Here is a 22,690-nt window from a genome sequence, read left to right on the forward strand (position 1 = left end):
TCGGCGGTGGTGACGGTCCAAAGTGTCGTGGAGTTCAAATGTTGGTGCAGCACACCCGCAGAAGTTCCGCGGCGCGAAAAATCTCGGCGGTAACGGTGTCACGTGCCCTCAAAATTCCATCATGGTGTCCCCCGACAAAGTCGGATCCAATTGAAATGCATTGCCTGCTACCTAGCGTACAAAGGAAACAAAAACTTAATCTAGTAGCAGCATCTGTGCATGTGGTACAGTGTCCTGCCCCGTGGGACAGTCGTCGCGTCTCTAAAATGGCCATCGCTCTACTGCTTTTGGGGTTGAAAAATCCACCTACTACTTGTCACATTGGGCTCCCGTCCGCAGTGTCCATCTCGTCTCCGTGCTCCTAATATTCCACTAGTGGTGAGCCTGGGCGCTCGACCTGTAGCCAACAAGCTTCATCCTGCCAATCATCTCACCGACGGTGAAGAATCCAACGACCTCGGCCGCGACGATACCCGCCGAGGTGTACTCGGCCGTGCTCATGTTCCTCAACCTGCCAAGGATGTTGGAGGGCTTGACGGCGCCCGAGCTGGGGTTCTTCAGCGAAGAGAGGAGGGACTGGTAGTACTTTTGGAAGACGTCGGCGGACCTGGGGAACTGTATGAGTATCGAATCGATGGGGAGTGACCATGGCGCTTACGGAGGGCTCATCTTGCGGGTCTCAAAGACAATTTTGCCGAGCTCGAGAACGACCTTGGAGTAGTAGACGGTCGGGGGAACGAGGGCTGTTACATGTCAGGATGCTGAACGACGAATGGATGGCCAATGGCTCGACATGAGCTCCAATCCATCGATGCAGAATGGCGACAATCAACGGAAATTGGGCGCACTTACACTGGACGAAGCCAACGACCTTTGCGGTCCTGCCACCCATTGCGCTCAGGCGCTGCAGCAGAGCAGAGCCATACTCGGTAGCCTTGGAGAGAGCGGCGCCGGAAGCCTCGGTAGCCTTGGAGGAAGCTTGAGAAGCCTTGTCCTTTGCGGCGTTGGCGGCCTCGGAGGTCGTCGAGGCGTTGCGGAAGGGGGCGCGTCGCACGGCAAAGCGAGAGTGCCTCAGCACGGCGCGGGAGGCAGCGAAAGACATTTCGGCTGGGATGGGGAGAGGAGATGGGGGGTGGGAGGGGGTGAGATGGTGCTGCTTGGACGTCGGGAGCGTGAGGTTGGAGATCTGAGCTTTTCGTTTCTTGGCGCCGCGGCGCTTGCTGAGTGAGTGGCCTACAACAACCCGAACAAATTCACCACCACCCAAAAAACATCACCACCTCACCATCTCACAACTGCATCACGTCTGGAATTTTCGTTTTCATCTCCTCGCACATGTTCGACGCGAACGCGTGTCGACATGGCGGCCAGCACCACTTGATCGCGCCGCCGATCCATCGTCACCTCATTCATGCTCAAATACCAACAACGGACAACAGCCAATCTTGCCTGAAAATGCCGCCAGAACTTTGGCAGATTGTCCTCCATCTCGGGCGTGCACATTGGACGAGTGCTGAACCCTAGCCAAGCAGATGTCAAAGCTCGCCTCCCACCTTGTCGACCACGGCTCCCCAGACTCGATAACCAGTTTGCAGCACTTGCAGCACATGCTCGCGTATAATGTCTTGTGCCATTGGCATTGCTCTGGCCAGCCGCCATGGCCCCTCTTTCAGCACGGTACAGCGGAAGAGGATCGTGCTGACGCGCCATACCGCCCTGGATGCCTTCGATCACCCGCCCGTTGATGCTCCCGCCCGCGACGTGCACAGGCAGGGAGCTTCGTGTCCATTTGGCCGCTTTCAAGGGGCTTCTCCCTCTTTTTCGGTCGTCCACGGCGGGCTGCAAAGAGCTCTAGACTGTGGCCCAGAGAAAAAATCTATTCAACCTCGGCGCATGCCATTGTCAGCGGAGGATTTCGGCACGGAAGCGGTCACTACTCATACGAAGTCATTTGTCATTCGGAGATGGAGAAGCCGGAGTCCTCAGTCCTGACAGCCACCCATGATGAAAGAGTTTCAAAGAGGGAGGAGCGGCCTACGTCAACTCCAAGACTGGATGTTGAAATGACCACATGAAACCCGTTTTGCCTTAATTTCGGTTGCTGCAAGAAAATATTCTCCGCACCAGAGCTGCTCGTCATAAGGCCTACGTCGGCCCAGTTGCCTTGAGGATGCAAGCGCCAAAAGATTTTCTCCTTCAAGATATTGGAAAAGAGATTGTAGATTTTCAACGGCCCGAGGATGCGAGGTGAGCTCTGCAGATTATCATCAGCCAGCTCACGCTGCCTGCGTGCTATCGTTGTGCTGTCGATCCTTTGTGCAAGACGCATGATTGCCACAATTCGCGGGGGAAAAAAGAAAATTTCAGCAGACCCCATTCTCGCGCAGGTCAACGGTTTTTTCGGAGACGCTCCCGGCCGCTCATCTGCGGCAGCAACATGATTGACGGCCGCTGCATCTCTTTTACCTGATCGTTCTCTGGTCAAATCGCTTATCGCCCCTTCGCGGTGCTTGGCCTCGCTGCGCACGGGACATTTTAAGGCACCTCCAAGGCTCGACATTGTCATCTCCGGGTCGGGTCGAGGCAGATGGTCATTGTGCTAATTTTGGTTTCTTCAGATAATCGAAATAGGAACGGGAGAGCCGGGCCCCCGGACAACTCGACAACTTCACGGCGAGTTGTCGATGACGCGTAACAAGGGCATACAAACCACCACAGCTGCTGGCCTGACATGGCGGTACGACGTTGGAATCACGATCCACGGTGGGTTTCTGCCGAGCTACTCATGTCTACTGGAGCGGGGAAGACTTGTCCGAAGCGGAGCATGCAGCGCGCATCTTCAATGTACCTCTTCACGGATCCTGATGCAAGAGGAGGACGGCCAACACGTGGATTCGCCAGGTACCACGCTCCGCGGCGCATTCTATTGCCAACGACCATGTAGCCCCCCGAGCCGCTAGACCCCGATTGAGGCATTATGTCGTCAGCCATGCCGCTATCCCCTGGCCTCGTCTGGACTCTTTTCATTGGACAGCAACGGCGGCAGACCGGGACAGGCAAGACGATTCGGCGCAAGGAACAAAGCGAGCCCGTGCAGGTGCTGGAAAGAGCTGGGTGCTTGTTCCTACCGCCGGCGAGGAGAAGGCATGGCTCCAGACCCGAGAATCCAAAACAATCCATGTTCGTGGCTGGCGGCCCCAGCCTGCAACTGCAGATATGCCAGATCGATCTCGTAGCATTTCCGGAGAGTCGGTATTCCCGAGCAGGCGTCTGCTGGGACGAGGCGCGGAAGGCATGTCGTCATCCGGAACGTTTCCTGGAAGGTCAGCAAGGCTACAATTAGAGGTGTGGAGGGGGGATGGGATGGTCGACACATGGGGACGGGAAAAAGCAAACATAAAGCATGGGGTTTCACGACAGAGCAAAGTCTATGCGGCTCTCAGCCCTATGTACCTGGAAACAGCTAGGTCCCTGGACAACGGTTTCTGTCCAACGACGACCGAGTCCAGCGGTGAAGAGACGCAGGACCACAGTCGAGGAGATTGGTTCGACGTGTCTGTTCTGCAAAATGCCGCAAAGAGGGACCCAAGTGCCGGCATAGGCGACAACGGCGGGCGGTCTGCAAGAGGGACAACAAAGAGCCCCCAACTGGTCGACAGACTGACGAACACGCTGGACAGGGGCAGGCCAAGGTGAAGGGGTGGGTATTCCGGTTTGGTCGTTGTGCATAACTGGTTGAGGTGACAGCCGTGCATCGGCACGGGGAGCGCAGTTCCACCCGCAGCCCATGAGCAGATCATTTCTTGGAGAACCATGCATGCGGATGAGTTTGCGGAAAAAACTGCAGCGGGGGGCAGGGAGATTATGCACGCCCAATGCCGAGTGACGGACGTGCTGCAGCATTGCTTTGGCGAGATTTGGCCGGCTCCAAGAGAGGGCGTCGGACGTCAATGGCGCGCTGACGGGGGTAGAGTGGTGTGGTGGTATAGAAGAGGTTGAGCATGAGCCGCGTGACGTGGGACCGAGGGCGTGACGGGCTTGGTGCCTGGCAATTCGCCATGTTCCGCTGGTTTGACAAGAACTGTTTTTATCAAAAGTCGACCTACCTTACAGTCACATACGAAGAGCCGACCAAATCCATCCATTGCCGAGCCAGACCCCGACATCATCACACCACGGCATAGACGAGGGATTCTGGAAGGACGACGGCGCAAAAGCTGGTGTGCATTGCAGAGTGCAGACGCCATGCCATGGATGCGGGATCGGGCTGGCTGTAGAGATGGGTGCTGCCAATAGTATTCCCTGGACATGCATGCAGGACGCAGACGCGGGCGGCGCAAGGGTGAAGGAATTTTTGTCTCCTTTTTTTTTTTTTGTTCACTACTAATATGGCGTGCAGCAGCAGTTTTTCGACAGGAGCTGAACAACAAAAAAGAAGCCGACGAGGACCCTAGCGACAGGTTGCATATGCAGTACTGGGTGGATATGTCTTGCCGCCGGAGAGAGGGCGCGCGCAGAGCGCACGAGCAACTGACTATCCGTCCTCCAGCCGTGCCTCAACCACAGACTCCCGGCCGCACCGCGCGGCTTGCGCCCACACCGGCCTGCCTATTCTTAACCTCCCCACTCGACTCCTCAGAAAGGGCACAGTCGGCTTCAGGCTTGGGCAGGCCAAACCTTGATCGGAGGGAGCGCATGCTTGTCACTCGACTCTCTCGCCTGCGCCGGCGCCGCTCGCTCGTGCTCGCCAAAAAGTCAGAGTCCAGGCTTACAGCAGCTGTAGACAGGGCCACCCACACCCACACCCACACCCACCACACACACGCCAGTCAATGGAGTCCACCCATGCTCACACCCACCATTACCACATCCTACCCCCCGGCCCCATCCCATGCCAATGCCATGCCGCGCTTTGCCCATTTCTCGCATTTTCCAACGGGCGGGACCTTTGTCACGACGATCCGGTCTAGGGGGATGGCTCGATGCACGACGTGCTCAGAACCGCCTGTGGGCCCCCCGGGCTATGCGCAATTATTCTTCGACATCATCTTGCACTATTAGCTACTCTGGGTCTGCTCTCTTAATGATATATCGCATGCCCTTTCTCCACCCCCCGGGCTTCATGATTGTGGCTGCATTATTTAGTCGGACGTCCGCCCTCTTGACCCCCCAATTCCACCCCTTCGCCTCTCCCTAAGAGCACCACCGGTCCCTCCCTCTCGTCTCGTTGCCGTCCCTCGTTTGTGTCATGGAGACTCTGTGGTCCATTGTCGACCGGCATTGGTGGATGACGGTGTTTGTCATGGTCTTGTGAGGAAAAAGAAACCCTGCCGAAAAAGAAAACACTAACACTTCTTTTTCCAGTCTCCTCAAAGGCCTTCGCACCATTGTCAATGCCATTGCCTTTTACTGCCTCTACCGGCCGACGCCCATTCCGGAAAAGCCGACGCACACCAACGACGACGTGACGGTCATCCTGCCGTCGATTGATGGCGACGGACCGGAGCTGCAATCCACAGTGCGGTCCATACTGAGCTGTGCGCCGGCAGAAATCATTCTGGTGACGATCGACGCCAATGTCAAGCGGGCCAATCAAATGGTGTCTTGTATGGGCAGCGCGGCGGAGCAGAGGGTCAAGATCATGAGCGTGGCCCAGGCCAACAAGCGGCGCCAGATGTGCGTGGCCATCCCCGAGGTCAAGACCAAGATCATCATCTTCGCCGACGACGACGTGACTTGGGGGCGAAATCTGCTGCCGTGGATTCTGGCGCCCTTTGAGCATCCCAACATGGGCGGCGTCGGCACGAATCAGCGCGTCAAGAGAAACGGCGAGCTGCGCTATCTGTCAAAGGCCTACCTGTGGCAATTCCTCGGCGAGATGTACATTCGCAGACGCAACTTCGACATCACGGCCTGCACCCAGCTCGACGGGGGGCTTCCCTGCCTCAGCGGCCGCACCGTCGCCTATCGCGCTCGCATCCTGCAAAACGGCGACTTTACCCACGGCTTCCAAAACGAGCGCTGGAACGGCTACACGCTCAACGCCGACGACGACAACTTCATTACTCGCTGGATGGTCTCTCACGGCTACGACACCACTGTCCAATATCACCCCGAAGCCGAGGTCCAAACCACCCTCGAGTGCAACCCGCGCTACCTCCGCCAATGCCTGCGCTGGGTCCGCAGCAACTGGCGCAGCAACCTGACGACCATGTTTGTCGAGCGCCACACCTGGTCGTACGTTTTGTTGTCCCTCTCTCTCTCCACCCCTGCTAACCCCCCTTAGTCGCCAGCCCTGGAGCACATACGCGGTCCAACAAACCACCCTTACCGCCTGGGCCCTCCCATACGACCTCTGCCTCTTTTACTCCTGGCACCTTGCCGCCCAAAGCGAACGTCTTTCGCAGCCGGTCTTTGTCGCCGGCGTCGCCCTCCTCGCCGCTTGGGTCGTCCTGACCAAGTGCACCAAGCTCATGCCCCATTTCGTCCGCCACCCCGAAGACGTGGTGCTCCTGCTCCCTGTCGTCGTCATGTTCGGCTACGTCCACGGCCTGATCAAGCTTTGGGGCTTGGTCACACTCAATGCTGTAAGTGTCCTGATTGTGTTGTTATCAACCCCGCACGGCGCCGCCGCGGCTAACCTCCCGCTCTCCCGCCAGACGACCTGGGGTAGCAGACCTGCCGCCGACAAGGACGACAAGATGCGCATGGTGCCTCCCGAGGGCCGCTCGACGTCACTATCACCGTCTTCCATCCCCCAACAACTCTATTCGGATTGCGAAAAGAAGTCTTTGCATCAGTCCTTGCTGCTTCCAAAATAGACGACCCCCTCCTAATTCTTTTCCTAATTTGCTTGTTGCATGGGTCAGGGCGTTGATGTTGAAAGACACCAAACCACCAAAACGAAAAAGGGGGTGGAGTTCCGAGGCATTGCATGCATAATGTCAGCTTCGTCCTTTCTTTGGCTGCGCGGGGCTGGCGCGAAGGATTCCGAGTGAGATCGAACTCCTCGCCTCTCCTTCCGTCCACCTGCAGCCATCCTATTTTTTGCTGTTGTTGCTGTTTGCTGTTGCTGCAGGCAAAAACCACTCTTCATCATCGCGTTTGGCGCTCGGAGCTATGGGGCTGCTGGGTCTTTTTGGTCGTTTGAATTACTATACTGATATCCCGCATTGGCGTAGAGGACGGCAGCGACAAAGGGTTTTTACTGGTTGGGTGCGGCATCTGGGAGTCTTTTTATTTCCTCTTCGTCTTGTATCACTGATGAACAGGCGGGTTGTTGTGTACAGTAGTACTTTTTCTTCTTTTTCTTTTCTTGCTGCATCTCTTTTTTCCAGCGTCATCATCATCATCATCATCATCATGGTTGGCCATTATTCTTTTTGCAAAAGCCTTGGCCGGGCGGCGGCGGGTTTTGGGGCAGCTGCGTACAAAAAAGACAGACAGATACCTCCCCCTCACAGGTAATGCAAACACCAAACATCTTCAACAAAATCGACCGCGCTGCAAGCAAGCAATGATGACATGATTTTGGCTTTTTGACACGATGCGCGCTGCTGCAGGCAAGCGCGCCGGTCACCGTGGTGGCAGCAGCCAGCAACCAGGCATGGAAGCCATGTAGTGCGGCGCATGTGACGATCAGCTACTGCGAAAGAGCAGCCAGCCAGAAAAAAAAGTTGTGCCAGTGGCGCCGACTGGACAGGGAGGGGAGGGCAAGCAGCAACGGGCGCGACGGGGGTATGGTGGGCGCGGCTCTGACGGGATAATGCTGGCTTGGACGAAGGCGGCCAAGTGCTGTCGCATAATTTGGGTTGATCCTCTCTCTCTCTTTCTCTTTCTCCAGTTTCCGCCTATCCACCCGTTGGCCGTGGTTGTTTGTGGTACACGTCTGCCCGTGCTGGGCTGGGGCTTCTTTCTTCACGCCAGGCCGCAACGGGAAAATCTGGATGGGGCGCGAGCATCCATTGATGAGCTGGAGAGAGGTGGGAGACGTGTGGGAACGTGCCCTGTGGGTGAGGTAGGTGGGCAAAGTTCATGGTGCCACCAGCGGTGTCTTTTCCCGGAAATGCGCCGCCGTCTGTCTACTACGGGAAGATACATGTCTCTCTGTTCTTCATGTTGTCAAACATGCAAAGAAGGGGCAACGGCAGACATGAAAGGAGGCGAGACTGATGTGTGCGAGCAAGCGACCCCAAAAAACCTCCGATTCATCATCGTGCGCCAACCAGCCAGCCAGCCAGCCAGCCAGCTAGCTCGTCGCTCGTCCCGTCGCGCCCCTCCATCCCCGTTCCAGCGCTGGATCTGCACCGCCTGCCCCAATCATCCCGGTTGGCCTTGGCTGTGCCCGTCCGGGTTGGCCGACAAGGGGCGTGGGGTTGGTTTGTTGTGCTCTCTTCTCGCCCAGCCACATCAGAGTTCGTGGTGATGATGCAGCTGGAGAAACCAACAACAACAACAACAAATTGACAAAGTCAAGATGGCCGCCGCCGCCCCAGTATCCGGAGCAGCAACATGTACTAGTGCCAGCAATGCCCCAACGCCATCGTCGCCATCGCCAACGCCGCCGCCCGCTATTGCCCGGGGATTGACAGCAGGCGGAGACGAGACGAGCGCCCCGGCCAACGAACGGCGACGGAGCGACATTGCGACTGGAGCTTTCGGGACGCGGATGGCAGTGCGCTGCTGGTGCCAGTGCTATTCCCGTGCGGATGGGCAAATCAACGTCGCTTTGTCTCGACCTCAACCACCACATGTCCATCATCGCAGACATTGGAAAAGATGCAGAGCAAAAGAACGACCGTTGAGAGTACAGCCATCGGCCCAGAAAACACCGGTGCAGCAGCGTATCAACCGCCTTGTTCGTCCTCGTCTTTCCCTGCCCTACCTACGCACGATGCCCTGTCTACCCTGGTATGCCCTTGGCGCGCACCCGTCGGCCGGGTGGACAGACGGCGAAATTTTCGCGGCCGAGCAGCTCGCGGCTCCAGTATTATTTCGTCACGCAGGCTTCCGGGGCGGGAAGCCGCTGCAGCTCGACAGAGCGAGACACGAGAAGCTCGACGCGGATGCTTTCTCTCCAATGCTGCAAGAGGGCAATTGACACGCGCGCCAGCAGGCAAACCACTGCAAGAAATGATTGTCCGTACGGTGGTGGTTCCTACTTCTTGATCGCATCTCAACAATCATCCGCCAACCAGCACTATCGACCAGGCAGGGGGGGCTGGCTTTCCCCCATCGGGCGCCATGACCGCCGCGAGCAACGAGTCGGCCTTGGACCCGTGGACTGGCGCGGTGGAGCAAAAAAAGGGTTCTCTCTTCTGATCCCGCAAGGATGTCCTGTCTACGGCTGGTCTCGATGATGATGGTGGATGGTTCAGCACTTCTTCAGGTCTGCCGAACCCCGAACTAGAGTTGTTAAGCAAGTCCGGATGGGAGTCCTGATAAGCCCGTGCCCGCTCACTCTAGACCTAATTAGACCAAATAGTGCTAGCGGTGTCAACCGTGCAACCCCTGAAATATCCGCGGTCTGTATAAGATATCCGGAGTGCGGATGAGGAAAATCACACCTTTTATGGAGTCGATCACTCCACATCTAGTATAGCTTTGAGACCCCCTGTCAAATATCAGTGTAGGATTGGTGAAAGCTCTCACTAAGCCATTGTTAAGGCAAGCAAAGACCCACATACAGCAGGCCCAAATATCTTTGACAAGAAGTGCGGATGGCGCTAAAAAGCGCACCCCTGCCAGGCTGCTTAACAGGTCTACTGGCCATGTACTACTCCAGTTTGTTTGCCCCAGCTCGAGCCATATCATCCTCGTCCGGGATGCAGCCCACCAGCACCGCCGTTGGCCGCGCCCCGTTGCTGTCGTGTGCGTCTTTCGCGTCTGCTCGCTCTGGAGACACGACGCCCGCAAAAGGACTGGCTGGGTGCGAGGGTGCGCCACAGTTTGTGCCTCGTTCGTCGGCCGATTACTTCGCTTACTACTACGCTCCGGCAGGCAGGCAAAAGGTCGCCTTCGCCTCGGAAGCAGCCCCATACGGACTCTTGTCTCTGTTCGCCAAAAGCCGCCGCTTTGAGCGTCCAGGTTGAGGCTCTGCCCGGGACCTCCCTTGTTCCGAATCTCGATCAGCTCCACGCCCACAACGACCGGTCTGCTCTTCTCGTTCTTGTTAGGAGAGGATGACGGTTGTACAAAATGTACATACGCCGCCCGTTGTACCACCACGGCTCGTCAACTCGACATGGAGCTGGGTACTCGAGTGCGGCGTGCGCTCCGGCCGACGGATCCCGCGCTAGCCGGGGGCTTTTTTTTCTCTCTCGCGCTCGCTGCTCGCTCTGCTGGTGTGGATGAGGTGGTCAAGACGCACTGAGCAGCCCACAGCTTCGGCCTCCCGGGCGGGCGACGGCATGACCCATGGCTTGCCTGAGAGCCAGCCTCCGTCGTCGTTGGAGGAGGTGGTCCGAGGCAGCGGAAGCGGCAAGCACGGGCGGCGGCGTGATTGTGCAAAGGGCAACTGGACGATGACCTGGGGTCATGGTCAATTGATGAGAGATTGGCCTCTCTCCTGCCTGTCATCTATGGACAACAACGACGTGCAACAAGAGATATGAAGACCATCTCAATTCCTCCGTCTCCCGCTTCCTCTGGCCGGCAATAACCAATAGCCGCGGGCGACCCACTCCTCCCTTTGTCGTTCGCCCGTCGGAGAGGCCTGCTGGGCTGGGCGGCCGGCAGACAGGCAGGCAGCTGAGAATCCTAGACGACGGACGGAGCGCAGGGTCCTGCAGGCGATCGAGGGCTGGCTTTTTGTTTGCTTTTTGTTATGTATGTCATTCGCGAGCGGTCGCTCCCGCAGCAAGGTCCCTAGCAAGTCATGTCGCGACTTTCGCATCGTCATCACGAGGAGTACAAACGATGAACGACTTTCGTCGAACTCGGGGGGATCCGTGTGCATTTCGAAGACTACGAAAGGGCAACCTTGACGACGCCCCGGCGACTTGGACCGAGACGACCCCACGGAGCTTGGAGCAGGACCGAGAGAGCTGCAAGTCGAGACTGAAGACGGTCCAGGGATCATCCCGTGACGAATGCTGGTGCTTTCCGCTGGACCCTCTCATCCGGATGATGGCCTCATCGCCCGGCGGGCGCACAGACTGAAGTGCTGACAGTTGTTGTTCGTCTGTGTTGTTGTGGAGGAGGAGGAGAGCACGAATCTTGCCCTGGGGCTGGCTAGTCAAGTTTTTGCGTAATTTGGCCAACCAACATCACCAGCAATAAAATGGATCGCGATACGACTCGCGACCCCGACCCCCCAGCTGCTCCACTTCCAGTCTCTGCCAGAGGTAACCTCATCATCTCTTGTCGTCTGGGTCAGCAGCGACCAGGCAGCGTTGCTGGGGATGGATGGATGATGATGATGCATGGCCAGCCGTCGGCCTCTCCGCTCGCTCACTTTACAGCTGCTTGCGCAAGCGCGCGTCTCGTCTTTCTTGTTGCTTCCTTGGCCGCCACCACTTCTCTCCACACCACCTCGAGCTCGTCTTGTCTTCAGCTCGTCAAGGAACGTGCAACCACGGCAGAATCATGATGCCCGAGCAGACGACCAACCAGAGAATTACACGGGGGCAATTTCGGCGGGCGCCGCAGCGTAGCAGCCAGCAACAGCAGCGCGTCATTATTCTTCATGGCACCCCGTTACGATATGGAGCAGCAGGACGTCAGCCAACAGCTTGCCGGGCGTTGGTGAGCCGCAGACCATACCATGGAGCGGAGCCAAAGTGGGTGTGTGGTGAGGAGCCAATATGCAGTGCGGAGTTTTGGGCGTATCCGTGGAGCCCACCCAGCAAGCAAGTAAGCAAGCAATACTAGCCCCCATCCACATGGCCCCTTGACGAACGAGTGGGAAGACTTGCCCGTACCGCGCTGGCGACAATCAGGAACAGCGAGACCCAATTGCCTGCAGCACATCATATTTTTTTTCTCTCCGTCCACCACCACCACCACCACATCATCATTGATGCCAGCAGGGGGGCACTCAGCTCCAGCAACGACGGTGGTTCCGCCGAGCGAGCAGTCCCACTCCACTCTTTTTCTGCCTGACTCGACGCGCCGACGCCCATGATTCAAGCGCACACGGATTGCGGTGTCTCGAGCGTGATTGCCTCGCTCCCTTGCTCCCTCCCGTCCGCAACCTTCGCACTCTGATGACGGCGCACGGGAACGCTGCTGGCGGCTTCGCGTTCGTCACTCTCCCTCGTCGTCGGTCATGGTCGTCTTGTCCAAAGCCCCCGCGACTAGCCTTGACGCTCAAGCCCGAACACGACTCGTCCGGTGCGGGGGGAACGCACCTCGACCTCGACGATCGGAATCACACCATGCCACATCACGAGCAGTTCAAAAAGCGAGTTGAACGCGTTGCCGTCGCCGTCTTTTGCCGCGCTTGGCCGCGCTGGCACATGTCACTTGTTCACCACGACATATCAACAGCTCGTTGATGGCCAGCGTGACATGTTTTTGGGCATCGTCGTATTCGGAAAGCCACATTATGTGATCTTGATGACCGTCACCCACCAGCATGCATCGTCCACACTGTCCAGTCTGATCCTCCACTCAGAGAATGCTCCGGCCAGCCCGCCACAGCCAGCAGAGCCGCAATCAACAAGCTTATGCAAGTGTTTATCTCAAATGACCGCTCACCTCCATCCCAACCTGGCAGCTAGCCAACTCAGCTCTCTCTCATCAGCTCATCAGCTCCGTCCCAAAAAAAACGACACGCTACGCGCTATCTACAGGGACTTCTCAACGGCCTCGAGCTCCGCCATGGCACCCTTCCAATTCTCCCACTCGGCGTCGCCATCGGGGAAGCCGCCCTGCAGTGGCACGCGGCCGCCGTCGCGCACGCCGTAGCCGCGCACGCGGCTGATGGCCTCCTTGACGCCAATGACGCCCCACTTTGCCAGCAGCTTCTCGCCCCTGGCGACGGTGTACTGCAGGCGGCGGATCTCGTCGAGAGCTCCCATGCGGTCGCTCTCAAACAGGTCGAAAATGCGCACCACGGTCTTGGGGAAGACGGCGGCGAGTCCGTCGATGGCGCCCGCGCCGTTGAGCGTCAGAACGGGCAAGAGAACTTGTCCGAGACCTGTGAACGGCCGGAATTTGCCGGCGACGTCGATGTTGGGGTTGAGGCCGACGAGCGCGAAGTCGTCGAGGTTGCCGTGCGACAGCTTGCATCCGACGATGTTGGGGTGTTGGGCGAGCTTCTCCATGGTACTGGCGGCGATGACGACGTTGTTGGAGACGCCCGGGTAGTGGTACCTGCAGGTGTTGTTATCAGATGCGTCCCCGGCCGCTGAACCACGTTTTCCTGCAGTCTTGGTTCATGCGGAGAGCTGCTTCACCGCTTGAGGACGGCAGCATGCCTTCATGTGAAGACCGCATGCGGCATGTGAAGACTGCGTCGTCGTCCATCCCCAGCATCTGGCAGATCTCCACAAAGTCGCAGATCCGGGGAAACCCCAAACCAGACCAACCCACCACCAAGGGAAAAAGAATGACTTACACCAAAATGGGAATCGGACTCCTATCCGCGACATGCTCAAACCACCGCAGCAAGCCCCACTGACTGACAGCGCCAGCAAAGTAGCCCGGCGCCAGACACATGCCCCACTGGGCGCCGGCGCGCTTGGCCTCGACGAGCTGGGCGACGGTCTCGTCGACGCTCTGCGTCGCCGTGCCTGCCAGGATTGGGTAGTCGGGGAAGCCCGCGGCGTCCAGCTCGGCCCGCACGCCAGACAGCACCGCGAAGCGCTCCTCGTTGGTCATGTGCACCGCCTCGCCCGTCGACCCCAGGATCACGAGCCCCCGGATGCCGTTTTTGGCCAGGTACACGGCGTGTGCGGATTGCGTGGCGATGTCCAGCGGTGCGGCGTGCTCGTTGTCGGGGGCTGGCGCGGCGAAGAAGGTGGGGACCTGGGGGGAGGCGTTGGTTCAGTTTGGCGTCAAGGTCAGTGTGCTGTGTGTGTGACTTACGGGCACGTAGATGCCCTTGGGCGGCGAAGCAACCATCTTGTCGGATTCGGCGTGGTTGTTTTCCTCAAACGACTGCTGGTAGGTGCGTTTGCGTGGGACGTTTGCCTATCACATTGAACGGGATCAGCCTCAATTCAGCTCTTTGGACCCTGATGCGGCTCAATTCAACCAGGGGACGACAGGGGATTGGCGTAGATGGTTTTCTTTTGGCAGTTCTCGGACTCGGATTACCATTGTGATGGACGAAAGCGAGCGAGCGAGCAGCCGATGGTAGGGAGTGAGAAAGTTACGGGCAACAGCTTACCTCGCAGAGCGTCGATGCGGTTATAGACACAAATTTTTCCTTTTTTTTCTTTTTCCGTCTATAGGACAGACAAGGAAGTAAAGACACGAGGCAGGGGAGGCTTGGGATTGGCAAGAAACGGCAGAAGCAAAAAGTTTAAAAGGGACGAGGAGAACCAAAGAGCAACAAGGAAGCAAAAGAGAGGTACGTACTCTTGACCGCACACGCCTACATACATAGTTCTCGTTGAGAACCCCTCATCAACTGCGGTCTGCGTCGATGCGCACGCGCACCCCCACGCGGGGTCGCTGTCCTTGTCCGTGAGCAGCTAGCGCGGCGCGGGGGAGAGGCTCAACCGACGGCGAACCAACCACCGCCAGCGACGTCCCCCACTCTTTGCCCGCGGCTTGCACGCGTCGGTCCCGAGCGCGGTTGGACGAGTCGCCTCGGGGGCTCTTTGGCCCGAGTGGCGACTGACGTGCTGGTCCGTCCATGTCTGTCCTGCCGACGGACGACGGCGTCTGACTGCTGCACCAATTGGTTGCGGTTTGCGGGCGGCTTTTGCTTGAGAGTTGGATGGCGGTGGGCTATTGGATAGGTAAGCGTTCTGAGGAGACATGCTTGATGGGAGGTTGAGGTAAGGTTATTGCGCGTGTCTGACATCACGTTGCTTTTGTTGCGAGTCGACTCTGTTTTCCAACTTTATACCACATTTCTGATTACTCCGCATCATCACCGTCATTCAATATCTCCAACAGCAATTCCAGCATCAATTCAAACCAGTCTTCCTTTACCTTTTCCAAATCTCCCCAATTTTACAAACAACCACCATGGCGTCCACCTCGACACCCCGCCGCATCCTCGACTCTCACATCCACCTCTGGCCCGCCGCGTCCGCAAACGAAGACGGCCACACGTGGATGACGCCCTCCGCACCGCTCACACGCCCCTACCTCCTCTCCGACTACCTCTCCGCCACGTCGACATCGCCCGCCCCCGTCGTCGGCGCCGTCTTCATCGAGACGGACAGGCGCCTCACGCCTGTCCCGCAAACCACCAACAACAATGACGACGAAAAGTCTACCCTAACCCGCTGCGCCGGGCCCCTCGACGAAATCGCATGGCTACGCTCCCTACTCGAAACCGACAACACTGCCCAAGGCCTGCTCTGGGCCCTCGTCCCCTGGGCGCCCTTCGACGCGCCGCCCGCCGCCTTCCGTGCCTATCTGGCGGCTGCACAGCGTGCTGCGGGGCCTGCGGCGTGGGCGCGCGTGCGCGGCTGGCGCTACCTCGTCCAGGGCATTGGCGACGAGGCGGCGTTTGCGGCGCTGGTGGGGAGCGTGGGGTGGGTTGAGAATCTGCGCGAGTGCGGGCGCAGGGGGTGGGTGTTTGATGTGGGTGTTGATGCGAGGAGTGCCGGCGTGTGGCAGGTCGAGTTGGTGACGGACATGGTGGAAAGGGTGAGGAGGGAGGAGGGGGAGGGGGAAGAAGGGGGCAGAGTCACGTTTGTTTTGAGTGAGTGCCTTACTTGTATCACGTACCCCTGTGCCGACTACCCCTGAGCTAACAACCACCCCCAGACCACCTCTGCAAACCCGACATGCTGCAACCCCCCACCGCCACCCCCGCCCACCACGACGCCTTTGCCCGCTGGTCAGCCTGTCTGCACCGCCTGGCAGCCCTCCCCGCCGTCTACATGAAGCTGTCCGGCGGGTTTTCCGAAATGCCGCAGCAGGACGCGTCCGCGCCATTGCCTGCCGACCAGGTGCTTGCGCGCATGAAGCCCTGGCTGGACGTCGCCATGCGCTGCTTCGCCGACCCGCCGCGCCTCATGTTTGGCAGCGACTGGCCCGTTTGCAACGTGCGCGGGCCCGGGGAGAGGCGGGCGTGGCGCGCGTGGGTGGATGCTGTAAGGGGAGTTGACGAGGCGTACGCATTAAGTGACGAGCAGAGCGATGCGCTGTGGTTTGGCACGGCGGTTGAAGCGTATGGGCTGGTTGGTCCGAACGACAGTAGGGAAAAGTAGTGGAGGTTATGAAATGTCTTGATGAATTCTAGTTTACTGCAGATTGACAAACAGCCCGCCGTCGACCAGGAGCTGCGCTCCGTTCTGCTGCGCGTCAGCCACCACTTCTCTCCGTCAAGGACACAACTCACAACATAGCCACTCAAATCGCTCGCCAAAAACACGGCCGGGCCCGCCAAATCGCGTGGCTCTCCGGTCCTCCCCAGCGGAATGCGGCCCTCGGTGTAGCGCCTCTTTTCATCGTTTGCCAAATCGGCCTCATTGAGCTGGGTGCGGATGGTGCCGGGCAGCAGGGCGTTGCAGCGGATGCCGTGCTTGCCCAGGGCGCACGCCGCCGACTGCATCAGCGACAGCACGCCCGCCTTGGTCGGCGTGTAGTGGACCTGCTGGCCGCCGCCGACCAGCGCGCTGATGGACGAGATGCCGATGATGCTGCCGCCGCGCGGGGTTTGCGTCGCCATTTGCCGCGCCGCCGCTTGCACGGCGTAGAAGGCGCCGCTGAGGTTGGTGTTGAGCGTTGCTTGCCAGAGGTCGGCTTCGAGGCTGCATTGCGTCCGTCAGTAGCTACACCTATGTAGATGTAGGACGCATGTATATCAAACACCACCACTCACTCCAAAAACTCGGCAAAGCGGCAAACGCCCGCGTTGCTCACAAAGACATCCAACCTCCCAAACTTGCCCACCGTCTCCTCAACCAGCCGCCGCGCCGTCTCGGGCTGCGAAATGTCGCCCACCACTTCCAGCACGTTTTCTTGCGGTACGCCGGCCGCCTGCGCCTCGGCCACCAGCGTGCCGAAGTGCTCCTGCGAGCCGGCGTCGCCCAGGTGGTTGACGCCGACCTTTGCGCCGTGCCGCAGGTAGTCGAGCACGATGGCGCGGCCGATGCCCGTCACGCCGCCGGTGATGGCGGCGACTTTGTGCGTGAGGAGGGCGGGGGAGGCCATTGAGGCTAGTTATGCACTATTGCAATCGGCGAGGGAGGATGGATGGATGGGATCAGCAATTACTGAGATTCATTTTTGTGGTGTTGTTGCGCTGCTGCTGTTTACAAAAGAAAAGGAAGGCCAGAGCTCCCGCGGGGCCGCCCGCGTGCGGAGCCCCGCGATGACCTCACGGGGTCCGTGGGGGCTCGGGGGAATGGGGGGCGAGAGGGCGAATTGAAAGCGAACGGGGAGCGAGTCGGGACGGTCGCTGGGTAGGGCGACGTTTTCGCTTCGTATGAGGATGAGAGAGAAAAAGGGGTCTGGATGGTGTTTGCCGTCAGGGGGTTTTCCTGCAAGGGGGAAGGACGGGGAGTCGACACTGGTCATGTGTTTACCAATTCGAGACAAACTCTTATACGTTTCAAGGTAGTCACATACACGATCATGTCCTCTTTCCGCTAAATTGCTCGTGCCCTTCTTCACATCTTGTGAGACATGAACCACAACCTCAACTCGAAATGTTTAGTTGCATCGACCCTGGACCGAGGCAGAGGCCGGGGAGTGGGCGGGCGGACCCGAAGCATTCCTTTTTCTTTCTGTGTCTCTTCCATTTTTATTTTCTCTCTCCATCGGCAATCTCGATGCAGCTGTGTGGCTGTCTGCAATCTGCGGGTCATCTCGATACTGTGCTTGTCCTGTCGCGGAACGGAGGTTGTCCCTATGCCTGCGGCGCGTCCGTAAGCGTCACTGCGTGCGTGCATGCCATGGCATGCCGCAGCCCCGAGGCGAGCGGACACGATGGCTGAGATGGTGTTGATGCATTGCTTGCTGTACGGTCATTATCCCTGACTTTGCGATTGCTCACATTTCGACCAGATGCTACACCTCGCCCACCAACTACTCCATCTCAACTCGTCACCCACAGCAGCCGCCCATGTCGTCATGCAAACCTCTTTAACAACAAGTCGCCCTCCGGGACTGTGTCCGCCGGGGTCGTATGCAGGGACAAGGACCAGGGCTCGACATCCTGCAGTCGCCGGTCAGCTTAGAGAGAAAGCCTCCACGACGGAACAAGTCAACCAAAGGTGACACAAGAAGACCCCTACCTAGCACAATGCGAGCACAATCTCTTGTGCAGTCGCTGTCACAAATTTCATCGCCAACAACGTCATGGCAACTGCCGCCATCTTGATTTGTCCGTCTTTTTTTTCTTTCCTCTTCTCTTCTCCTTCTTTTCCTCTTTTCCGTTTCGCTGCCATTCTTCCACCAACGGCCTCTCGTCGCGTCTGCCGGTCTCGCTTCAGCCCCTACCTACATCATGTACCTCGGTACCTTGCTGGAAAGGGTTCCGTCGGCACGCGCTCGCCTACTGCTCTACGCCGCTTACTGTCTGCCACCTCGCCAACGCCCCCGACCGACGTATCGGAGGATTTTCTACATCACATTTTCTGTTTCTGCCAATCACCTTTCTGATCCTCCTACATTTCCGCCCCCAAGAAACTCACCAGCTGGCCTATCATGGACGCATTTCCCGATGGGATGCGTTCGTCTACACCAAACAGGTATCTCGCGGCACGCGCCGCTGATTGCAATTGCCTCTTTGAGCGCCCTTCTCACACCATCATCGTGTATCGACGTCCTTACGTGCCTGACCGACGAGTCTGCGCCCCATCGTCGTCGTCGTATCGCCGTCGCGTCCCCCGTCGTGGCAACGGCGAACAAGGCAGGTACCTACAAGCAAAATGTCGCCGCGCTGAGAAGAGCAAGACTGTGGACGATGCCGTGGCTCAGGCAGCCGCCCCCTGGAGCACGCGCCGAACGCAGACGCCTGTGGGCAATGTGGCCCCCTGGTCAGCCTCCCTGACGCAGCGGAGCAAGCAAGCAAGCATCTCAGCCTGGCGGCAACCCTGACCCTGACCCTGACCTTGTCCCTGACCTTGTCCCTATCCCTGTCGCTCTGCGCTCACAGCCCTAACCCTGGGGATCCCGTTGCCGCTGCTGCAACAACCCTTGACCCGGAGCGGCCGTCGACCCTGAGCCCATGAACCCTGCCCGCCAAACCCTGAAGTCGCGTTATAGCAGCCAGCGTGAGCGGGTACCCTGCGCTGTGGGCTGGGCGCTGGGCGCTGCCGTGCAAAACTGGGCTGGCTGGCAGCCGTATCCGGTCTGGAACTTTTTGACGAGTACCGCATGTATGTACCTCGCAAGCGGAGAGGCCAAGCGAGAGACACTGGAACTGCAAGCGAATGTTCTGTACCTGGGCTGGACCATACTCCCGTTCGATGGCAGTAAGCGAAAGACAAGCAACCTGTCAAGCAACGGGAATCCGGCGTCCATCGCGGCCGATTTCAACGCTATCTTGTATCTACCAGACGGACGGCACGGTCGAGAACAGGTAGGTACTTGGAGTGACGTCTGGATGAGCAAACACCCGACAGACAGGGCTCCGCTGCGATGATCTCATGTCAGGCAGGCAGGCCGTCTCTCGTCGGACCGTTAGCAACACACTTTGCACCCGCACGTGGTGCCGTGGTGTTGGTGGCCTCGCGGTTTGGTTGTCGCCGTTCGGACACTGCTTCCTCGACACGCTGCACGCGCAGAGAAAAAGAGCAAGGACACTGCGAAAAACGGACCGGTCATTGCGCGTGGCTGGCTGCTGGTGTTTGCGAGGCAACTAATGAGCAGACTGATGGCCATGTAGGAGCACTCGGCTCGCCGGCCGCGAGTATATGTCAGTGGGTGGGCGGACCTGCCGACGCGATGCTGCAGCTCGACCGGTGAGCAGGGTTCGGCAGCGATGGGTCATGGGGGTTTGCATTCGGACTTGTGGTCGACGAGTCTCTCCCGGAGATAGTTGCGCGCAGCAGAGGAAGGAAACTGCGACGCGCGACCATTAGGCGCTTGCCATGTGCTGGTGGAAAATGATGGACTTGGTCTGCCGGGCAGGTCGATCGGGAGAGGCGACCATTCGAATGCCTACATGCACCATCTTGACAACAGCTGGAGGGCAGATTCGATTTCCGGTCAGTGATCCTCTTGCCATCTTGTCCACAACACTCGATCATATCCATCGCATCCCCAGCTCTGTACATATCAAGCCACCACGTATCGACTTTCTGCAGCGCACGATAGACGTATCTGTGTTGATCGCCACCCCATGGGCGCTCTACACTGCCGTGCGCCGGATACACGGCTGCTCCAGGTGCAGTTGACAGTTGACAGGTAAGGAGGCGATCAGTCCGCCACGCGCTGCTGCGACCTCGAGTATCACGGCATGTATGTACAGTTTACAGCTCACACTACATCTGCGCTATCTGCATCATCGAAAAAGGATACTGCTGCTGCTGCACTGCAGGTATGCAGAAACAAGAAAAAGAAAAAAACGACCAGAGTTCTGCAAGCCACGATGCTGCGGCTGCCGTGCAACGCCTTTTTCTTCGCCCTGTCTTTTCTTTTCCCTGTCACTTCTTCTCTTGCAGAGTGCAGACCAGAGGCGTTCGAGGCGCGCTGATCTGATCGACCGCATCGCATGAACTACCACGGCGTTTCTTCAATGTTGTGGAGTGCAGGTTGCGAGCTAGTAGCCACGCGGTGGTCGGGTACCTGAGTGCGCTTGCTGAGTGCTACAGGTTGATGAAACTCGGCGCACAAGCATCTCTCAGATGCTCTAGCGAGTTACTGATATGGAACGACAAGCGAAGTATTTGGAGAAAGGGGTCAAGAGAAGGGGATCATCCAATTTGGAAGCAAAGAAAGAAGGGTTCTCGAAAAATCTATCAGAAAAGCTCCACCTCTTCACATCACCCAATTAACCCACCTTCAATATCAAAATTCCTCCCCATTCTTGCTTCTCTATCCAAATCCCACCTTTCCCTTTCTCCCGCCGCCTATGTGTACCGGCAAGCAAAACCTCATCATCCCCGTTTTCCTTCCCGTGCCGTCCGCTGCTCTGCTCCCTCGTTCCCTGTCTGGTACACAACGGCCCCTCCCCCGCACAAACTCAACTCAAAGTCAACCCCACCCTCTTTCACGAGCTTCCAATACTGCGGCTGAGTGGAGGATGGAGATGATGGCTGGGTGCTCCTTGGCCCGGCGTACATGAACACATGATTGCAGCTCAATCGATTGACGGACAGAGACGCGGCTCGAACGCACACTAGCTCGAGCACTCGACCGTCAATCGCGTTGTCATCATCGCCGCCATCAACACACCGTCATGCGGTGAGTCAGTGAGCAAGCAATAGTTCGTCAGGCAGTGCTCACGCTGCCCTCCGAGACACAACTGCACACTCCTACTTGCACTTTCCTCATCAAGCTGGAAGACAGCGTCATCATCAATCCCCTCGGCTTTGGCCCGCACATCAAACTCGCCGAGTCCATGACGGTACGACAACACCGGGCAGAGGACCTGCTGCGCTTGCCTGGCATACCTACCTCCCTCACATCAACCACTCCCACCGTCCCAACAAATCCCTTCCTGCATACACGCGCTGCACTGCAGGTGACGGGACGAAGGGATGGATGGATTAGGGCTCAATTCGTCGACTGACGGCCCTGTCTCTTGACCCGCTCGAGCCCCTGCAAAGCCCACCCCATCACATCCCACACGAGCAGAGCCCGAGATGGAGGGAGGTAGGGCAGGGAGGCAGAGGGACGGGCCGGCGTGAGGGGCGGGGTGTGAGACACCCACCCACGCACCACTCCTCCCAACGGACGGATGGAGCGCCTGATAGGCGGTAGATCTGGAAAACCAGAGTACATGTGCGTTGGGAAGCCAGCTCAAACGACGGGGAACAAGGGCGCCAACGTCTTGAGTTCCTCGAGATGGATGCTGGCCAAGGGCTGGTGTGGCGGGCACACAGTGTGAAGTAAGTGAATGAGCGGAAGGAAGGTCGACGCGTGCTCATCATCAGCGTCGGATAATGGTGGATGTCTGGGTGCTTCGTACGAAAGAGCAATGTCAGATGCTGGGCGAGTGCACCCATCCATCCATCTACCCATCTCTTGCAGCCAAGCAAGCGTCAGCCCGCCACTCCTTGTTCCCTGCCTCGCAGACCCTGTCCCGCTCGACCCCTACTCGTTCGCCGCATGCACCCGCTGGCTGGGTTGGCGCGAGATTCATGCGGCACTGCTACTGTCACTTCGTCTTTATGGTCTGCATGTGAAGATGGACTTGGGGACTGACTGACTGACTGACTGACCGACGGTCTAGCCGGCGGGATGGACGCATATGCGCGCGCGTACGCATGTACTCCACCATGACTTCTCCCTCCCTCCCCCTGTCCGTCTCGTCAATCCCCTCTCCCTGTATCCCTCCTTCTGCATATGCTTGCAGTTGCATGCCACGCACTACAGAGCATCCAGTCTCTGGCAGTGAGAAAGCTTCCCCATTTACGCACGTAAACGCTGTCTCTCTCATCCAACA

General features: G+C 58.3%; 14 protein-coding genes across 14 annotated transcripts; 8 read left to right on the forward strand and 6 right to left on the reverse strand.

Annotated features, from left to right (window-relative positions):
* Window positions 1-372: 372 nt before the first annotated feature.
* On the reverse strand, window positions 373-1,102 carry BKA78DRAFT_255566 (mitochondrial ATP synthase g subunit family protein; the record flags this gene model as incomplete). The annotated part of the gene is made up of 3 exons (XM_066885006.1): window positions 373-607; window positions 659-743; window positions 853-1,102. 3 exons carry the CDS (start codon window positions 1,100-1,102, stop codon window positions 373-375), a joined length of 570 nt encoding a protein of 189 aa, XP_066741519.1.
* Window positions 1,103-1,798: 696 nt separating this feature from the next.
* On the reverse strand, window positions 1,799-2,771 carry BKA78DRAFT_192273 (uncharacterized protein). Its single transcript, XM_066883606.1, has 2 exons — window positions 1,944-2,771; window positions 1,799-1,876 (listed from the first exon to the last, which is right to left on the reverse strand). Exon 1 carries the CDS (start codon window positions 2,564-2,566, stop codon window positions 1,955-1,957), a length of 612 nt encoding a protein of 203 aa, XP_066741520.1. The 5' UTR covers window positions 2,567-2,771; the 3' UTR covers window positions 1,799-1,876; window positions 1,944-1,954.
* Window positions 2,685-4,008, forward strand: BKA78DRAFT_375086 (uncharacterized protein; the record flags this gene model as incomplete). Its single annotated transcript, XM_066892804.1, has 2 exons — window positions 2,685-2,901; window positions 2,945-4,008. The coding sequence occupies 2 exons, from the start codon at window positions 2,685-2,687 to the stop codon at window positions 3,694-3,696; spliced, it is 969 nt and encodes a 322-aa protein (XP_066741521.1). The 3' UTR covers window positions 3,697-4,008.
* A 382-nt stretch (window positions 4,009-4,390) lies between these two features.
* On the forward strand, window positions 4,391-5,155 carry BKA78DRAFT_192285 (uncharacterized protein). Its single transcript, XM_066883607.1, has one exon. It carries the CDS (start codon window positions 4,468-4,470, stop codon window positions 5,059-5,061), a length of 594 nt encoding a protein of 197 aa, XP_066741522.1. The 5' UTR covers window positions 4,391-4,467; the 3' UTR covers window positions 5,062-5,155.
* Window positions 5,156-6,970, forward strand: BKA78DRAFT_192286 (putative polysaccharide synthase Cps1). Its single transcript, XM_066883608.1, has 4 exons — window positions 5,156-5,310; window positions 5,365-6,237; window positions 6,287-6,587; window positions 6,660-6,970. Exons 1-4 carry the CDS (start codon window positions 5,249-5,251, stop codon window positions 6,819-6,821), a joined length of 1,398 nt encoding a protein of 465 aa, XP_066741523.1. The 5' UTR covers window positions 5,156-5,248; the 3' UTR covers window positions 6,822-6,970.
* On the forward strand, window positions 6,971-7,518 carry BKA78DRAFT_192287 (uncharacterized protein). The gene has a single exon (XM_066883609.1). It carries the CDS (start codon window positions 7,120-7,122, stop codon window positions 7,465-7,467), a length of 348 nt encoding a protein of 115 aa, XP_066741524.1. The 5' UTR covers window positions 6,971-7,119; the 3' UTR covers window positions 7,468-7,518.
* Window position 7,519: 1 nt separating this feature from the next.
* On the forward strand, window positions 7,520-8,669 carry BKA78DRAFT_192288 (uncharacterized protein). Its single transcript, XM_066883610.1, has one exon. The coding sequence runs from the start codon at window positions 7,766-7,768 to the stop codon at window positions 8,423-8,425; it is 660 nt and encodes a 219-aa protein (XP_066741525.1). The 5' UTR covers window positions 7,520-7,765; the 3' UTR covers window positions 8,426-8,669.
* BKA78DRAFT_298550 (uncharacterized protein) lies at window positions 8,477-9,100 on the forward strand (the record flags this gene model as incomplete). The annotated part of the gene is made up of 1 exon (XM_066886922.1): window positions 8,477-9,100. One exon carries the CDS (start codon window positions 8,477-8,479, stop codon window positions 9,098-9,100), a length of 624 nt encoding a protein of 207 aa, XP_066741526.1.
* A 1,249-nt stretch (window positions 9,101-10,349) lies between these two features.
* On the reverse strand, window positions 10,350-11,243 carry BKA78DRAFT_192331 (uncharacterized protein). The gene has a single exon (XM_066883612.1). The coding sequence runs from the start codon at window positions 11,078-11,080 to the stop codon at window positions 10,622-10,624; it is 459 nt and encodes a 152-aa protein (XP_066741527.1). The 5' UTR covers window positions 11,081-11,243; the 3' UTR covers window positions 10,350-10,621.
* Window positions 11,244-11,958, forward strand: BKA78DRAFT_192330 (uncharacterized protein). Its single transcript, XM_066883611.1, has one exon. The coding sequence runs from the start codon at window positions 11,407-11,409 to the stop codon at window positions 11,869-11,871; it is 465 nt and encodes a 154-aa protein (XP_066741528.1). The 5' UTR covers window positions 11,244-11,406; the 3' UTR covers window positions 11,872-11,958.
* Window positions 11,959-12,788: 830 nt separating this feature from the next.
* BKA78DRAFT_255707 (uncharacterized protein) lies at window positions 12,789-14,067 on the reverse strand (the record flags this gene model as incomplete). The annotated part of the gene is made up of 3 exons (XM_066885023.1): window positions 12,789-13,317; window positions 13,562-13,971; window positions 14,032-14,067. 3 exons carry the CDS (start codon window positions 14,065-14,067, stop codon window positions 12,789-12,791), a joined length of 975 nt encoding a protein of 324 aa, XP_066741529.1.
* A 781-nt stretch (window positions 14,068-14,848) lies between these two features.
* BKA78DRAFT_192394 (uncharacterized protein) lies at window positions 14,849-16,635 on the forward strand. The gene is made up of 2 exons (XM_066883613.1): window positions 14,849-15,829; window positions 15,895-16,635. Exons 1-2 carry the CDS (start codon window positions 15,145-15,147, stop codon window positions 16,338-16,340), a joined length of 1,131 nt encoding a protein of 376 aa, XP_066741530.1. The 5' UTR covers window positions 14,849-15,144; the 3' UTR covers window positions 16,341-16,635.
* Window positions 16,374-17,286, reverse strand: BKA78DRAFT_333146 (short chain dehydrogenase; the record flags this gene model as incomplete). The annotated part of the gene is made up of 3 exons (XM_066890055.1): window positions 16,374-16,424; window positions 16,472-16,883; window positions 16,955-17,286. The coding sequence occupies 3 exons, from the start codon at window positions 17,284-17,286 to the stop codon at window positions 16,374-16,376; spliced, it is 795 nt and encodes a 264-aa protein (XP_066741531.1).
* A 2,033-nt stretch (window positions 17,287-19,319) lies between these two features.
* On the reverse strand, window positions 19,320-19,545 carry BKA78DRAFT_322759 (uncharacterized protein). The gene has a single exon (XM_066889136.1). It carries the CDS (start codon window positions 19,534-19,536, stop codon window positions 19,339-19,341), a length of 198 nt encoding a protein of 65 aa, XP_066741532.1. The 5' UTR covers window positions 19,537-19,545; the 3' UTR covers window positions 19,320-19,338.
* Between the last annotated feature and the right edge of the window lie 3,145 nt (window positions 19,546-22,690).

The sequence above is a fragment of the Phyllosticta capitalensis genome (assembly GCF_038381095.1).
Source record: "Phyllosticta capitalensis strain CBS 128856 chromosome Unknown BKA78scaffold_9, whole genome shotgun sequence".
In the NCBI taxonomy this organism is placed as follows: Eukaryota; Fungi; Ascomycota; class Dothideomycetes; order Botryosphaeriales; family Phyllostictaceae; genus Phyllosticta; species Phyllosticta capitalensis.

Coding starts and splice junctions, on each gene's coding strand:
- BKA78DRAFT_192273 (XM_066883606.1), bottom strand. CDS start 2,566: ATGACAATGTCGAGCCTTGGAGGTGCCTTAAAATGTCCCGTGCGCAGC.
- BKA78DRAFT_192285 (XM_066883607.1), top strand. CDS start 4,468: ATGCAGTACTGGGTGGATATGTCTTGCCGCCGGAGAGAGGGCGCGCGC.
- BKA78DRAFT_192286 (XM_066883608.1), top strand. CDS start 5,249: ATGGAGACTCTGTGGTCCATTGTCGACCGGCATTGGTGGATGACGGTG. Junction 5,311..5,364: donor ACGGTGTTTGTCATGGTCTT/GTGAGGAAAAAG, acceptor TTCTTTTTCCAG/TCTCCTCAAAGGCCTTCGCA. Junction 6,588..6,659: donor GCTTGGTCACACTCAATGCT/GTAAGTGTCCTG, acceptor CTCTCCCGCCAG/ACGACCTGGGGTAGCAGACC.
- BKA78DRAFT_192287 (XM_066883609.1), top strand. CDS start 7,120: ATGGGGCTGCTGGGTCTTTTTGGTCGTTTGAATTACTATACTGATATC.
- BKA78DRAFT_192288 (XM_066883610.1), top strand. CDS start 7,766: ATGCTGGCTTGGACGAAGGCGGCCAAGTGCTGTCGCATAATTTGGGTT.
- BKA78DRAFT_192331 (XM_066883612.1), bottom strand. CDS start 11,080: ATGATCCCTGGACCGTCTTCAGTCTCGACTTGCAGCTCTCTCGGTCCT.
- BKA78DRAFT_192330 (XM_066883611.1), top strand. CDS start 11,407: ATGGATGATGATGATGCATGGCCAGCCGTCGGCCTCTCCGCTCGCTCA.
- BKA78DRAFT_192394 (XM_066883613.1), top strand. CDS start 15,145: ATGGCGTCCACCTCGACACCCCGCCGCATCCTCGACTCTCACATCCAC. Junction 15,830..15,894: donor CAGAGTCACGTTTGTTTTGA/GTGAGTGCCTTA, acceptor AACCACCCCCAG/ACCACCTCTGCAAACCCGAC.
- BKA78DRAFT_322759 (XM_066889136.1), bottom strand. CDS start 19,536: ATGGTCCAGCCCAGGTACAGAACATTCGCTTGCAGTTCCAGTGTCTCT.